Source organism: Cupressus sempervirens, chromosome 8 (assembly GCF_028749045.1).
Source record: "Cupressus sempervirens isolate cs-2001-9-10 chromosome 8, ASM2874904v1, whole genome shotgun sequence".
NCBI classification, from domain to species: Eukaryota; Viridiplantae; Streptophyta; class Pinopsida; order Cupressales; family Cupressaceae; genus Cupressus; species Cupressus sempervirens.
The window spans coordinates 293813403-293828768 of NC_143125.1; the positions used below are offsets into that span (position 1 = coordinate 293813403).

General features: G+C 35.3%; 1 protein-coding gene across 2 annotated transcripts in view; it reads left to right on the forward strand.

Moving 5' to 3' along the window:
* EMB2421 (FAD/NAD(P)-binding oxidoreductase family protein) overlaps positions 1–15366 on the forward strand; it is a 222303-nt gene that overhangs the window by 113996 nt on the left and 92941 nt on the right. For both annotated transcript variants that reach the window (XM_089797482.1, XM_089797483.1), the window contains 3 exons: positions 5815–5950; positions 6182–6681; positions 15218–15265. In XM_089797482.1, the coding sequence (XP_089653608.1) occupies positions 5815–5950; positions 6182–6681; positions 15218–15265 (684 nt within the window). The remainder of the gene's footprint in view (positions 1–5814; positions 5951–6181; positions 6682–15217; positions 15266–15366) is intronic.

Here is a 15366-nt window from a genome sequence, read left to right on the forward strand (position 1 = left end):
GTAATGATATGATGTGTAGGGGAACTATGACATTGGTAAGCATCATATGGTTGATCATTCGATTATTTGTGAGGATAGATAATAACTGACATTGTTTATTTGAAGAATACTGATTTAGTTACCATTGATTTGTGTAAGAGGACATCAATTAGAAGGCTAGTTGATGAAGAACAAATAAATAGTATTTTCAAAGAACTAATAACCAATTAATGGATGGGGATATAATAATTTGGGTTATAATTAGCGATTGAGAAAGACATGGAAATGGTTAATTATCAGCAAGCACTGATTAGAAAGCAGGCTAACCATAAGAATAGAGATAGATAATCAATTGCATACAACAATTAGTAATGAAGTGATGCATTAGTAAAATGTAAAGGATATTTATTAAGTGATGTTGCTTGGCATCATGCCTTGTCACGGGATATATGAAGCCATGACAATATCATTTAATCATCATGGGTTATTTTACTTGTTTTAATTCAATCAAAATTAAGATTTGCTAGGTAAGAGAAACTGTGTTTGGCATATTGGTTGATTATTAAAGGGGTTTAATAATGCCAAGAAATTGGAGATATTTAGTATGGAAGCTGACTCAGCTACAAAATGCATGTAAGTTTGGGTTATTGATTATTAAACAATAGGGTGAGTAAGTTTTTGGTAACCTAGGACAAGCAAGAAGTTGTCACAATAAATGCCAACAAAAAATATAATGCGCAAAATCTTCATTCTCCATCAACTTTGAGACCGGCGATTGGTAGCAATACAAAAACAAAGAAGGCACAACCTTAAGTGCAACATGTAGAGGAGTGAATTACAATAGACACTCTCACTTGGGAGAGTTTGAGTGGCATTGATTGCCGCATACGGTGGCAAGATGGATATGATAAGCATGAAATGAAGAAGGTTTTGAAGCATGTAGAGATTGATAAGGTGATATAGATGCCTAGCTTCAATATGAAGATGATGTGTAATGATGATCTAACACCCAAAGAGTGGGACAAATTGGAACAATAGCAACAACAGGGGTGTGAAGAAAACTTCCTTGGCATCACCAAGTGGAAGTATATCACGTCATCAAGAGTTGACTCATAGGAGCCAATTAATTGATAAAGTTGTATGGATGATATATCTCATGGTTAAGATAAGCATTGGAAGGGTGTACAATTGGCTGCCAATACTCTTAGAAAGAATTTGAGAGTTCCTTGCTCTGCAACACAAGTGTTTCTATATGACATAGTATGTCATTGGCTTGTGCCTTGATGTTGTGCGGGTCATGGTACCATTGGGGTAATTACCAACCACTTAGCTGCATGGACCTGTCCACACCAATTATTTTCTCTCTAATTGTAGGTGACCAACCAGCTAGAAAGAGGCAGTGAAAAAAAATATAACAAGAGTTTGACAACGGAAGTAGTGTAGAATAGGAAGGCACCGTTGAGGTGTCTTCTGCTACTGAGAGTGTTGTGTATGAAACTTTGGTGGCCATAGGAAGGTATGATGAGGATGACGTGGAGGAGAATATCATTACAGCTATTCTATTGGTGATGCCAGTGGTAGTTTTGGAGCTGTCATGGATGACATTGATGATCGGTGCTCCCCTTAATACCACAAGCACATAACAGAAACAAAAAAATAGCAGCAATGTGCGAGAACAAAATATGGGCTTCTTATTATTGCTGCAATACATAATTACATAATTTTGAAATACAATATGCTAACCCCTATGGGCGCCTTCCTTACAATAATTTGCAACACAGAGTTGCGAACTATCACCTAGAGCTATCCTAGACAATATATGGGCATTCCTTAATAGGCATTTTACACCGCCCGAGAAGTTTCTAGACATCAAACCTAAACCCTTGAGACTGACTAACCCTAAAATTACATATGGAGTCGGCCCGATACACCTTTGACACTTATTTTGGAAATTTTGGTCGGCCCAACTTCGGAAGACCATAACTTTTGAACCGTTCCTTTGATTAGCTATTATATCCCCTTTATAGAATCCTCAGCTTCTGATTTAAATGACCTTACTCGCGCAAGCTCCATTCGACCCTATTTTGAAGCCCATCTGAGGCCTCTAAGGCCTTCAACATTGAGCCTGAAGTTTTTATACCAAAATTGCACATAAAAAATTCACAATAACTCCACGAATACTCATGATATGGCACTGAGCCTCAACTGGTAGGCTGTTATATCTAAGATGAACACCCACCCATGGAATTAGGACATTTTGAGCTCGTATGACCGACTTACTAAGTAGAAAGCCTTAACAGACAGAAAATCTGCACTGAGACAACCCTTATTCAAGAAATAGAAAGGAAATTATTTTTTGGGTGATGCAAGATTGGTCTTACACCCAGGATGCTCTTGTATTAGACACATAGGTCTTGGTGGTGATAGTACTTTCAGTGACAATGGCACCTTCCTTCCAATGTTGTTTCTAGTGACAATTCCAATTCTATTGTCTGTACGGTTGAAGGTGCAGCTTCCCCTTATGGTGTCATGTTAGGTGGTGATGATGGCATTGGTAGTAACTATATTTGTATTGTTGACAACTCAAAAGCTACTTTCGATGTGGCTAGTAGAATAGCTGTAGCGATTTCTCCTTGTACCTTCCCATGGCTTCCAAAGTTATATCCATGACAATCTCATAGACAAAAGACACCTCAATGGTGCCTTCCTCCTTTACAATAATTGAATTGTTGGACCTTTGATCATGCTATAGCTGCTACCATTGCATCTTATTAGTCAATTGGTCACCTCCAATAGAGTTTTCAAGTGTGTCTTGTAGAATTAGCTAGCATAGATGGCTCCACACAACTGAGTGCTTGATAATTAACACACTTGTTTGGTGGAATGAGAATCCAAACAACATTAACGAACAAGTTGATGCCATTTTGTGCCATATAGAAACACTTGTGTTGTAGAGTAAGTAACTCTTGCATTCATTTGGAAAGTGGTGATGCCCAGTCATACACCCTTCTAATGCTTATTATTACCATGAGATATATCATCCATACAGCTAGGCATGATTGGCTTGCATGAGTCAACTCTTGATGTCATCCATGATACAATTCCACACTGGTGTCGCTAGTAAAGTTTTCTTCACACCCCTACTGCTATTATTCAAAATATTTTCCCACTTGTTGGGTGTTACATCATCATGATACCATCATCAAGAGGGCCTTTTTGTGCCTTACCAACATCATTCTTGATGCTTTGCCACCTTAACTACTTTTGAAGGTATTCCAAATACTCGTGTAAACTCAGTTGACTAGAATGATATGTTAATGTTGTGATGGCTGCAGTAGAGCATTGTAGTCTTATGCAAATGTCTATTGCCGCACATACCATCGGTTTGACCATTAGTTTAAATTCTCTCACATTAAAGATGGGCATTTGTATTGCCTTATAAAGCTTTGCATGCTTCAAAACCTTCTTCATTTCATGGTCGTTGTCTCACTCTTGCCACCATATGCAACAATCAATGTCAGTCAAACTGTCCCAAGTGAGAGTGTCTGCTATACTTTTCACGATGCTGCACTCGAGACCATGCCTTTGTTTTTGTATTGCTACCAATCACCATTCTTAAAGTTGGAGAATGAAGATTTTGAGCCTTATATTTTTCTTGGTGGTTATTATAATGTCTTGGTTGTCCCAACTTAACAACATTTACTCCCACCACCTGCTATTTAATTGTCAATAACCCAAACTTACGTGCTTTTTGTAATTGATTCAGCTTGCATACTAATTATCTCTACTTTTCTTTGATAGCTCCAAACAAGTGGCAAGGGAAACTCATAGGACAAGAGGATGTCTTGGTATGAAGTTGAACCATACAATAGAATTCCAATGGCAAGAATAGGTTCCTACGAAAATATAGAGGACCAAGACAATTTCCCATACAGTGACAACAGTGAGAATTCATATGGTCACAGTGAGGTGTAGGCCTCATACGACTACGATAAAATTCCTTTTACAACCCACATTGGATCTCTATACAACACAACTTCGTATGGATCAACTCCGTATGACACTAATGGATTCAAAACACTTTACATCAAAAAGCTTCTGCACAATCCAGTTCTGTGGACCAATTTTGAATAGCCTTTGTATTTTCTGTACACACATGAAATTCTCCGTGTTGTTATGGTTTCTTGCCTTCCATGTTGTATGCTAAAAGCCCTCAGTGCATTGAATTTCTGTACAATGTTGAACAGTATGCCTAAAGTCCTCCTTGCCACACATTTCTCTATGATGGCAGTCTTCTAAGGAAACCTGTATAGTAGTGTGTGTTCAACAATGCCTTCATTCACCTGTAAGGTAGATGCCAATTGCTTCCCAAGTCTCTGAGTATGCTCTGTCCTTCTAGCTTGATGTCAAGTTCCTTCCAGATCTCCAACCTTGTTCCTGCCTATAATCCTTACTGACGGATGTTATTTCCCCTTTATAGCATGCTCACGTGTTTTAGATGGAGTTTTTTTTTTTCAACTTTATTATATTTGCAAGAGGGGATTATTTTTTTATTTTGGCATAAATATTTCCTTTGTCCTTTTAATAGTATTTTGTTATTGCAATATTTTGCTTAAGTGCCACCTTCTCTTTATTCTCTCTGTATCTAATTCTTTAACTGCTACCCTTGCAAAATAATGTTTCACTTTCATGTTTTTAAATTCTTCACGAATTTTACTTGCCACCTTGACAGCTTTACGTTTTTGCTTTTCTATTAGATCATTACCAATTATCAGCAACCTCCCACAACCACTTGGAAGTAATTACCATTACATTGAGAACTGGTTATTTTCTAACTACTATGTTTATTGGCAACTATGGCAACACTGCCATCTACATTGGGTATGAACTCATGAACTATTCTGTTAGACTAGTTGAACCGCTGGGCCATATATTTATTGCTGCATCAATATGGATGAATTTCAAATATGCTGAGGTGACACATTAGTGTAGATTTCAAACAAATGAAATCATATACCTGTTGTATTAAAATGAGCTAAGATATATGATTTTAAATCCAGCAAGCAGAGAGCATGGTAGTGCTGTTATAATTGCATTCTTGCACAACAAATGTATCACATTGTTGACATTTTTAAGGTCTATTTTTTTCTTTTTCCTAGAGAAATGGCTATCCCATGACAGGTTAGGTTGATTAGTTAGTCACGTTCTCAATTTTCACGATCTCCTTACATGCTGCATACATCGATTTGACAAATTATGATATCAAATCATGACAAGCAAAAACAAAAAACAAAAAAATCATGACAAGTGGAGGGTACAGTGCAATTTCTTTGATTTTATTATAGTGCTCTGAAGATGCAATTGTGAATTATTAAGATCTATGACTACTTTCTCTGTAGACATGGCCATCCGACTGAAGAATGTGGTAATTAGTTTCCTAGTCACCATTTTCAATCTGGTGTATAACGTATGCACTACTGAATTCTATGGGACAAATCATTCTCATGGAAACACTGATAGAGAACTTCTAACAAATAGTCTCGAGGACATCTTGCTGTGAAGATTTTTCAGCTTTTAAAAGCAATCCAGCTTGTTCTCATTCTTTATCAAATGTCAATTCATTTTAAGTAGGACGTTATGCGTATTGATAGTCCTATCCATTCAGTTTGTGGTGATCAAGAGAATAGGGTCAATATTGATGATATACTTTCTGTGGTAGGAAAACTGTTTTCATATTCTCAAAATTGTACAAATGTTTAGAATCACGTGTCTATTTGTTCTATTGTTCTTCTGGAACTTCGTTTATGACATAAACATTTGATTTATTTGGTACAGATTTTTCGTAAACTGGATGGTTTGTCTAAGGAGATAGAAGAACTACAACCCTCAGTGGAGCAGTGGAGAAGATTCATATATTGTACTTCTCTATCTGGTACTGTGTTGGGTGCAGTTGATCACATGCAACCCAATGGTATGCTTCATTTTTGCTTTCTTGATGTTCTCGCAACCCTTTGTAATGTATGCTTTGGGTGGCTTGGATTTGCTAGTTAATTAAATGTTTTATGGGTGTCAAAATAATTGTTATCTGTAATTTGGGCTGTTTGGAGTTGCAAGACTCAAGTTAAATCTCTGGAGATGAATAGTCGCATAAATATAAATTTGCCTTCTAACTGGTGGACTTATGGTTGATTGAGTCATCCAGACTTAGGACAAACAAGGAGCCCAACATCTGTTGCACATTTTTCACAGCATCGACTTGTTCCTCTGCTATTTAAAAGATTGAAAAAGCTTGGTTTTAGCATTTGCTCTGGGGACAATCAATTAAATGAAGGATATAGAAATTTTGGATTGCCGATTGGGAAAGTTAATTTTGGTCATGAATGTGTCTCCATAAATCCTACATCTGATGGGATTGAGGCTGCAATTTATTGTGTCAATAACGGATCAAAGGTTCTGAAAAAATTTCACTGCAGTTTTTTAATTGGAGCAGATGGAGCAGGAAGTACTGTGAGAAAATTGATGGGAATAAATTTGAAAGGTGAAGAGGACATGCAGAAATTGATAAGCGTACATTTCATGAGTAAGGAGCTTGGATGTATTCTCTCAAAAAACAGGCCTGGAATGCTATATTTTGTTTTTAATCCCAAAATAATTGGTGTGGTTGTTGCTCATGACCTAAATGAAGGAGAATTTGTGGCTCAGGTAATGTACAGATAGACAAGATATACCCGAGAGTAACAGCACGTTTCTCTCACTACTTTGTTCTGTTCTAAATTTATATAATGCCTAGAAAATTTGAGTATGGCAAAACTGAATTAATTAACACTATCAGATTTCCACAATCCATTTGTAAATAAAATGTTTTCTGGATTTGATTGTGTGTTTTTTTACCATCAACGTTTTGGATCATACTACATGATCCATCATCAAGATGAGAAAGTGCAGGATAGTAGAAATATGCATACTGAGCCTTTCTCAAGAGATATAAGAAGAGAAGGGGAGAGCACGCAAATTCGTGCAAAGAACAAAAAGTGAGAAGTGCACCACCTAATGAAATAAATGAGACATGAAAGATAAAGGGCACAAAATAATTTAAAAATATAAAAATAAAAATAAAAGGTGATGAAAATAAGAAATTAGAATGAAAGAAATTACGAACCTAAGAAAACCATAAAACACATACACTAAGAGAAAAAAAGAAACAAATATACATGCGTAAGCGAAAGCATGTATATATATATATATATATATACACACACATGCGTAAGCGAAAGCATATATATATATATAATATATTATAAGTATATACTATTATGTACTGTTACATCCCATTATATACCATAAAACACATACACTAAGAGAAAAAGAAACAAATATACATGCACAAACAAAAGCATGTATATATATATATATATCTATATATATATAGATATATATGTGTATATATATATACAGATATATATGTATATCTGTATATACATATATATATATATATATATATTATATATATTATATATTATAAGTATATACAATTATATACTATTATGTACTATTACATCCTATTATATACTATTATATACTATTATATATATAAGTATATACTATTATATAGTATATATATATTACCAACTTATATATATATATGTATGTATATATATATATACTTATATATATATAAATATATATATCTATGTATATATATAAATGTGTATATCTGCATGCGTCTATACATCTATATACGCGTACATATCCATATATATGTTTAAACATATATGTGTATACATATGCCTATATATGCACACACCCAAACATAGATATATATATATATATATATATATATATATATATATATATATATATATATATATATATATATATATATATATATATATAATGAATATATACATATTTATATATATAAATACATATATATAACAAATATTTATGTACACACACACACACACACATATGGTAACTAAATACAAAGGAATCTTCAACAGCAAGAAACTGTACAAAAGAGTAAAGATAGATAAGGAACTAAGAAGACAATCCTAATAAAAACCAAACAACCTAAACTCAAGCATTAAAGTAGTGTAAATAAACAAAAATTCGATTGGACATACATGCACGACCATGATGCATGGTTTGTGTGTGCTTGTGTGCGAGAGAGAGAGAGAGAGAGATCAACACAAACCAAGGAGGGAGGTAGATAAGAGCAACCATACCAATCAAATGACAAATAAAAAGAGATGGAGAAAGGGAGGGTAAGAGCGAGAGAGAGAGGGGGAGGGAAAAGTGGGGAACACCACTACACAAAAAAATAAAAGAAAGAGCACGAAGGAGAACCACGAGAGCATCAAGGATGGTGGGGTTTGTCAAACATGCCAGAATGGGGGCTGTCAAGAGAATCGAGCAGGGGGCGCCACATATGGTTGATGGACCACCCATCATCATGGTTAAGGTTAATGGGATGGTAGGTAATGGCAATGGCCTCTTTCGACTTACTCTTGAAATAATTGTCCTCCTTGGACACAATTTTTGGTATTCTCTAGATAAAAATGATGTTTGGTAGAATATGAGTGTTCTGCTGGAGCAGATTTTTGCACCCTCTCATGCTTGATGTTGGCACTGTGCTCCTGGATCCTAGTGATAACAGAGTGTCTTGTTTCTCCAATATAGGGCATGCAACATGAGCACTCAATCTTGTAGACTCTAGAGTCTAGAAGAGAGTTATGCGAGTCCTTGAGCAGGGGGATATAATTTCTTAATTTTGAGAGGGGTTTGAAGGCAACCCGAAGGCCCTTTTTGGTTAAGATTTTGCCAATTTTTTTGGAAATGCCTTCCACAAAAGGAAGAGAGACATTACGAGGAGGAGGTTTTAAGGGGGTTTGATGACTACTGCAAGAGAGATAAGAGGACTTGGCTTGGGTAAGAGCTTTAGAGATTTGCTTATGAGAGTACCTGTTGAACTTGAAGACTTGACGCAGATGGTCAAGCTCTTGGGGTAAGTTTTCTACATTGCAAATTCTATAGGCTTGGAGGGAAAGAGTCTTGAGGATACCAACTTTTTGGGAAGGGTGGTGGTGAGAAGAAGAGTGGAGGTACAAATCGGTGTGGGTGGCTTTACGAAACACCCGACGACCAAAGGTACCATCCGACTTCTTCATGATAAGAACATCAAGGAATGACAACTGGTTGTTTGATTCAAGTTCCTTGGTGAAGGAGATGATGGGGACTAAATTGTTGATGTGCTCGTGAAATTCCTCAAGTTTTTCCAAGCCATGTGGCCAACAAACATTGGTGTCATCAACATAACGCTTCCACCATTTGGGTTTCAGAGGGAAGGAATGGAGAGCCATCTCTTCAAAATACTCCATATAGAGGTTTGCTATGATGGGTGAAAGGGGAGAACCCATTGCCACCCCCTCCACTTGTTCATAGATGACATTTTGGAAAGAGAGGAAAGTGGATCTCAAGCAAAAGTCAACCAACCTAGCGATCTCATCTCCAACCTTGCGCCTCACAATTTGAACAGAGTCAAGAATAGGAACCTTGCTAAAGAGAGAAACCACATCAAAGCTAATGAAGATATCACCTTGTTCCCACTTTGCGTCCTTAATAAATTGGACAAAATGACAAGAATCTTTGACAAAAGAGTCGGAATGCCCCAGTAAAGGAGAGATAATCTTGGCAAGATGAGACGCTAAAGAGTACGTTGGGGATCCAATGGTATCAACAATAAGATGCAAGGGGATGTCCTCCTTGTGAATTTTCGGAACCCCATATATGTAGGGGGTCACTTCCTTAGAGGGGACTAATTTTCTCTTGATCACATCCTTAAAGGAGGAGTTGGACACTAAGGCTTTGACTTTATTTAAGATCCTAGAGCATGGATTGTGAGAGAGGATCTTGTAGCTACTAGTATTTGAGAGTAAGTCAAGCATCTTAGAGATATAGTCTTGCTTATTCAGGATGATTGTGGCATTACCCTTGTCCGCCTTAGTAATAACAATATCATTGTTATTGACAAAATCATGGAAAGCCTGCGACTTTGCCCTAGAGATGTTGTATCTAGGTGGTTTGGCATGTCGCAGAGCTACGACACAATCTTGCCTAACTTCTCCAGCAACACCAGACGGGAGGAATTGGATAGCATTCTCAATCTCAAGAAGAAAATGAACGTGAGGGATGGAGCGAGGGGAACGGGAAAAGTTGAGGCCTCACTTCAACAAGTTGAAAGAGATGGGGTCTATGGTGGTACTGGATAGGTTAATTACCAACTTATTTTCCCAATCAAACACCGAGTGCAAAGAGGAGGCCTTCGAGTGAACCAAGGGCTCAAACTCCAAGTTTCGAGGTTGGGTGGTGGGAGGGTCAATTTGAAAAAGGGGTTGACGAACCAACGTGGTGGCTATACAAAGTTTGAGGTCCATAATTCAGAGAAGAGGGATATGGCATCAGATTCGAGGAGGATACAATGGAGATATGGAAGGGTCAGACAGGTTGACTATAGTCACCTTATGAGACCACTGCAGATGTTCCTCAATGCTACAGCTGGTGACATGACCCGAATCAATCAAGCGGGGGGTTTGATGAGAGGCAAGACTAGGATTCAAAATCCAAGCAATTAATGACAAAATCATCATACACGCAAAGAGAAGAAGAGGGATAGATATATGTACCTACGTGAACTGGTAAGGAGCTGTTGCGAGTAGGTGAACATTGAAGATCAATGCTTTTTGCTTCAGATCGAGCTCGAACCTCTTGCCTAACAGATGAGAGAAGCAGAGCCATCTCTATGCCAGTTTGTCATTGACACCCATGCAGTTGGGAGGACACAGTCGTGCGTGAGCCTTCGGGAGAGAATGAGAGTCCATTTTAATGAACACCACGCTTGTGTGAGGAGACTTGAACCAGCTACTTTCACACGTATCCTCTACTATAGAAGACATCGAAGGAAGAGGACGTTTGGGAGAGGAGTAGTTGTTGTTGAATCGACTACAGTGAGTTGCTGCCCCATTGGAGTTAGATGTCTCAAGGAGAGACAAGTCTGCAGACAAAGAGGGGTTGTGATTCAAACCCCTAGGAATGCCCAAAGGGAGAGGGCACATAGAATGAGGGATGCTACCAGAAGAATGATGCCAACTATGAGATCTATGTAACAAAGCAAAAAACTTCTTCTTTTGTCTTTTGATGCTCTCCGCTTGGTGTCCTAAAGCTTTGGAAAATGAAGAAGTGTCCAGATGTATCCACAGGTTTGGATGAAGGGAAGCAACAAGCTCCAGGTGAAGAGGCATAAGTCTGGCATTGATATGGTTGATCAACCTCCGTGTAGAGTGTATGACAGATTTGAGAAGGGAGAGACCTGCTCGGAAGAAAATATGCTGAGTGTGCACGCTCAATAGATGGTGGTGGATACTAATAAAACCTGGAATTAGATTAGTGTCCTTGCAACGTTTGAGAAAGGCTAAGTTTGCAATTTTTTTCTTAAGGTTGATCCTCAACACTTCCAGCTATCTAGATTTGTGGTATAGCTCTCTCCCATGAAGGGTATCAATTAACATTATCAGATTTCCACAATCCTTTTGTAAATAAAATGGTTTTTGAATTTGATTGTGTGTGTCTTTTTACCATCAATGTTTCAAATCATACTACATGATCCATCATCAAGATGAGAAAGTGCAGGATAGTAGAGATATGTAGACTGAGCCTTTCTCAAGAGATATAAGAAGAGAAGGGGAGAGCATGAAAATTCGTGCAAAGAACAAAAATTGAGAAGTGCACCACCTAATGAAATAAACAAGACATGAAAGATAAAGGGCACAAAATAATTTAAAAATATAAAAATAAAAATAAAAGGTGATGAAAAGAAGAAATTAGAATGAAAGAAAATACAAACCTAAGAAAACCGTAAAGCACATACACTAAGAGAAAAAGAAACAAATATACATGTGTAAGTGAAAGCATGTATATATATACATATATATATATATATGTATATATTATATAATATATATATATATATATATATATCAAGGTTGCATGGGTACTCGTACCCACACCCCTGGTACTCGTACCCACGTACCCAAGTACCGGGTACACGTATCCCACGTACCGGGTACTCGGTGGAGAGCATCATAGCTAAGGACCTTGATTAAGATTCTGATTTTTTTTTTGGTTTTTTGTTTTTGTATTAGCTTGTTGTTTATCAAACTTAATTCAATACCAAATCAGTTTGAAACTTTGATACTCATTAACAATAAACTCTATCACTGTTCAAGTCAAAAGTTTATCATTTGCAATATGTCATTGTCATATGGTTTAGGATCTTCTTGTTCATGTTTAAAGTCTGCCTTCTTTGTTATGCATCTAAGCATTTATCATGTATTATTATTTCAAACATATAGCAAATCTGAAACTGAAAACAGTACATTACATTTGCAAACTTTATCACTGTTCTTGTTTTGAAAAACCATTGTCATGACTCATAAAATCAGATTTTTTATAAATATAAAAGTGTAATTTTTAAATAAGTTTGACATATCCAAGTACCTTTGTCCCCTATTATGAAAAATACTTTAAACATTCAGCAATAGCATATATATATATATACATATATTTGACTTATGGCTTATATTTTCAAATTTTTTGTTTTGAATGCTCAATGTCATGACTCATGACAGATATTTTGATTTTTATATTTTCTATAAAATATTAATTATAAAAAAAAAATCAGGCATACACACGTACCCCCGTCCCCTATTTTGAAAAATATGCGTACCCGTACCCGCTCCCGTACCCGTTCCCGTTCCCGTACCCACGTACCCATGCAACCTTGATATATATATATATTATATTATATAAATTATATATTATAAGTATATACTATTATATAGTATATACTATTATATACTAATTTATGCTATTATATATAAAGGGCACAAAATTAAGAAATTATACTCTCTTCTAGACTTTGGAGTCTACAAGATCGAGTGCTCATGCCGCATGCCCTATATTGGGGAAACCAGTCGCTCTATTATCACTAGGATCCGGGAGCACAGTGCCAACATCAAGCATGAGAGGGTGCAAAAATTTGCTCTTGCAGAACACATATTCTACCAAACATCATATTTGTCTAGAGAATACCAAAAATTGTGTCCAAGGAGGACAATTATTTCAAGAGGAAGTTGAAAGAGGCCATTGCCATTACCTACCATCCCATTAACCTTAACCATGATGATGGGTGGTCCATCAACAATACATGGTGCTCCATTCTAGCATGCTTGACACACCCCACCATCCTTGATGCTCTCGCGGTTCTGCTTTGTGTGCTTTCTTTTAGTTTTTTGTGTAGTGGTGTTCCCCCATTTTCCCTCCACCTCTCTCTCTCACTCTTACCCTCCCTTTTTCCATCTCTTTTTATTTGTCGTTTGATCAGTATGGTTGCTCTTGTCTACCTCCCTCCTTGGTTTGTGTTGATCTCTCTCTCTCTCGCACATAAGCACACACAAACCATGCATCATGGTCGTGCATGTATGTCTAATCGGGTTCTTGTTTATTTACACTACTTTGGTGCTTGAGTTTAGGTTGTTTGGTTTTTATTAGGATTGTCTTCTTAGTTCCTTATCTATCTTTACTCTTTTGTCTAAGTATTTTCTTCTTGTTGATGATTCCTTATGTATTTAGTTACCATATACATATATATCTATATGTATGTATGTATGTATGTATGTATGTATATATATATATATATATATATATATATATATATATATACATATACGTATTCATATATATACATACATATGCATTTATATATATATATATATATATTTACGTATATATTCATGTACATATGTATTTGTTATATATATGTATTTATATATATAAATATGTATATATTCATTATATATATGTGGGTATATACATATGTATAGTATATATATATACTATACATATATATATATACACACACACACACACATATATATATGTATATATATATATAAATACATATATATATGTGTGTGTGTGTGTGTGTGTGTGTGTGTGTGGGTGTGTGCATATATAGGCATATGTATACACATATATGTTTAAACATATATATGGATATGTATGCGTATATAGATGTATGGACACATGCAGATATACACATTTATATATATATACACTATATAATAGTATATACTTATATATATAATAGTATATAATAGAATGTAATAGTAAATAATAGTATATAATTGTATATACTTACAATATATATATATATATATATTATACAATATTTATATACACACACACACATATATATGTCTGTGTATATATATATACACATATATATTTGTATATATATACATGCTTTCGTTTGCGCATGTATATTTGTTTCTTTCTCTCTTAGTGTATGTGTTTTATCGTATATAATAGGATGTAATAGTACATAATAGTATATAATAGTATATACTTATAATATATATATATAAGTATATATATATATATATATATATATATATATATATATATATATATATATATATATGTATATATGTATGTATGTATGTATGTATGTATGTATCTGTATCTATAGTTACAGATACATACATACATACATACATATATATATGCTTTCGCTTACGCATGTATATTTGTTTCTTTTTCTCTAGTGTATGTGTTTTATGGTTTTATATATGTATCTATATCTACACACACACACACACACACACACATATATATATATATATATATATATGCTTTCGCTTATGCATGTATATTTGTTTCTTTTTCTCTTAGTGTATGTGTTTTATGGTTCTCTTAGGTTTGTATTTTTTTTCATTCTAATTTCTTATTTTCATCACCCTTTATTTTTATTTTTATATTTTTAAATTATTTTGTGCCCTTTATCTTTCATGTCTCATTTATTTCATTAGGTGGTGCACTTCTCACTTTTTGTTTGTTCTTTGCACGAATTTGTGTGCTCTCCCCTTCTCTTCTTATATCTCTTGAGAAAGGCTCAGTCTGCATATCTCTACTATCCTGCACTTTCTCATCTTGAGGATGGATCATGTAGTATGATCCGAAACGTTGATGGTAAAAAAAAACACAATCAAATCCAGAAAACATTTTATTTAAAACTGAATTATTTTAATTTCTTTGTTGCATAATTTATGTATGAGCTTGGATAGTTTTATGTTCTTGCGATTTCCTTCTTAGTTACATCATGTTGTTTGCTTCGTTTTTGTAGATACCTTTCTATCCTCCTCAACAATGTTTAGAAGACTACAGTACTGAGGTAATGGAAGGGCTTAAGCATTTCTTTTTCACACTTATATGAAATTTCCACTTAAGTGTTCATGTTGTTTTATACATGCTATTAATATTCTGGCAATCCTG